This window comes from Pygoscelis adeliae, unplaced genomic scaffold, assembly GCF_000699105.1.
Source record: "Pygoscelis adeliae isolate BGI_AS28 unplaced genomic scaffold, ASM69910v1 Scaffold114, whole genome shotgun sequence".
Taxonomy (NCBI): domain Eukaryota; kingdom Metazoa; phylum Chordata; class Aves; order Sphenisciformes; family Spheniscidae; genus Pygoscelis; species Pygoscelis adeliae.
In genome coordinates this window covers 2,620,721-2,622,986 of record NW_008824587.1, presented here as the reverse complement: position 1 = coordinate 2,622,986, position 2,266 = coordinate 2,620,721, and the positions used below count along the sequence as shown (strand labels likewise).

General features: G+C 48.8%; 1 protein-coding gene across 1 annotated transcript in view; it reads left to right on the top strand.

Annotated features, from left to right (window-relative positions):
• Positions 1–2,266, top strand: part of ADAMTS13 (ADAM metallopeptidase with thrombospondin type 1 motif, 13) — a 22,217-nt gene that overhangs the window by 6,003 nt on the left and 13,948 nt on the right. The window contains 4 exon segments of the mRNA XM_009322158.1: positions 1–60; positions 616–766; positions 1,401–1,505; positions 1,982–2,197. The exon segment at positions 1–60 is cut by the window's left edge and continues 10 nt beyond it. Of these exon segments, the coding sequence (XP_009320433.1) occupies positions 1–60; positions 616–766; positions 1,401–1,505; positions 1,982–2,197 (532 nt within the window).

The window sequence follows — 2,266 nt, the reverse complement described above, 5'->3', positions numbered from 1 at the left end:
CAACAGCATCGACCTCACCTGGTCGCCATGCAGCCGAGAAGAGTTTCTGGCCTTTGTCAGGTAAGGGAATGGTTGAGTTCTGTGTGCCCATGTGGGAGTGTTTCCCTGTGCTGGGACCTTAGGAGAGGGCAGGGAAAGACAAGGAATAAAATAGGACATTCCTGGAAAATGAGGAACTGTTAAAATCTTGGGGTTTGTTTATTTCTTATCACTTTTGTCTGTTGCTGAGGTTAAACCCAGGTTTTGCTTTAAGTAGCTGGAAATTACTTTGGTTAGTGACTAACACGCCTGGGCTGTGTTGGACTTCTCAGACACTAGCTCAGCCTGGAAATTTTATTTAAAATGTCAGAGCATCTAGGTTTAAACAAGCATTGCAGGCTGTGAGCTGGCTGGGTGAAGAACAGGAATGGGTTTCTGTTATAACTTCAGCAGCAGGGAACTGTGAGCATCTCCAGGCAGCTGCTGCAACTAAATCCATCACAGCCCACAGTCAGCATGTGTTGTCTGGGAAAGCAACAGCCAACTCCCAGAATGAAACTCAGCACAAGTTTGCAAACATGTCGTTGTCCTTACTGCCCACAGCTGGGAAAGTGATATTTCTTATGTTTCTATCAGCACAGGCCAAACCAACTGCTTAAATGACCTGCCGGACATGGACGGCAGCATCCCTGGATGGAAGCCTGGCTTGTACTATGGAGCAGATGAGCAATGTAAAATAGCCTTTGGGAGTGTTGCCACAGCATGCACCTTTGCTGACAGCAATGTTGTAGGTAGAAAGTTTGTCTGTCTTGCTAGGGGCAGCAGGGAAATGTTCTGGAGCCAAGATTCAGGAAAAGGGAGCTGGGGACACTTTTATTACAAAGGGATGGAAGGTCCTGTCCTGCCACAGATTTCTGGGAAAAGAACAAACCTTCAAAGGCTTTTAAAATGCTTCCCTTCTCTCCATCACCTCCTTCGTCCACATAAGGCTCCTTTAAGGTTTGCACAGTACCCAGAGCCTTCTGTCCCAACAGGGGCCTGGCGGAGCTAGTGCTGGGTACACCTACTCAGGGTCCTGTCTTAGGGAGCTCTTGTTCATTGGATTCCTTCAGCTTCCCTGCCATTGCTCAAATCCCCATGTCTGAGAAATGCAGCGTGGCTAATAGCTGCCATCTGGACATGTTTTGTTAATGAGGAAGCACTAAGGTGGGTGAAACTTTAATTGCTTCAGTTGATCATCTTCTAGCATTACAGCTGGCAGTGATGGTCTTTTGACATGCCCGCAACTTTTGCCCAGTAGCAGGAGAAATGAAGGGACTTGCTTGCATTGTTGGAAAGCTGTGGGGAAACCAAACATCTGGGACATGCACCGTTTAAATGGAGGTGACTCCCTGAACTCCCTGATTTTCTTGTCACACCAGGACATATGTGAAGTTCTCTCATGCCATGTACAACCAGGAGACAAATCCAGCTGTACTCGGCTTCTTGTTCCCCTCTTGGACGGTACTGAGTGTGGAATCAATAAGGTAAGGAGGCTGCCGATCTGATGATCAGAAGTGGATGTGGGTGCTATGGAGCTCATTAGACAGCAAGACCTTGTTGGTGGCTGGAAGGTGCACGGTGCTCACTGCCCCTCGGCCAGGGAGCTAAGGCCAGACACTCCAGTCACAAACTGGTACCAGCTGATCTCGGTGTTTCCACCTTGTCTGTATCTCTGGAGTTGCTTTGCAGTTTTATAGCCTGATATCTGAGCTCTTCTCAAAGGCTTTGCTTTCCACTTGAAATGACCTATCAGCTCTTTGTTTTAACCCTAACCTCATGTTATACTATAATTAGGAATGGGACTCTTCTAGGCTCTTGTGGGAAGGTGCCTCGTTCATCTTGGGATTCTCTGTTACAGTCTGGCCTGCAAAAAGATGGGGACTTGTGCTACCCTTGTAGATGCCAGCCCTGCTGGGTTTACTGTGGTGCTGCTGCCAATTTTCTATATTCTTGGTCTTAGTGGTGCTCCAAGGGACAGTGCAGCTCTCTGGAAGAACTGAATCCCATGGCTGTAGTCCATGGGCAGTGGTCCGTCTGGAGCCCCTTCTCCTCCTGCTCCCGCAGCTGTGGAGGTGGAGTTGTGATAAGGCAGCGGGTCTGTAACAACCCCAGGTGAGAGGTGGGGAGCTGGGGTGTTTGCAGTGCCTCTTGGCTGATTCAGGGCCATGGGGTCTGAGTCTTGCTCTTTGCTTGGGACAAATCTGCCTCTGTTGAGTTCTTCTCCTGTCATTTCCAGGCCTGCTTT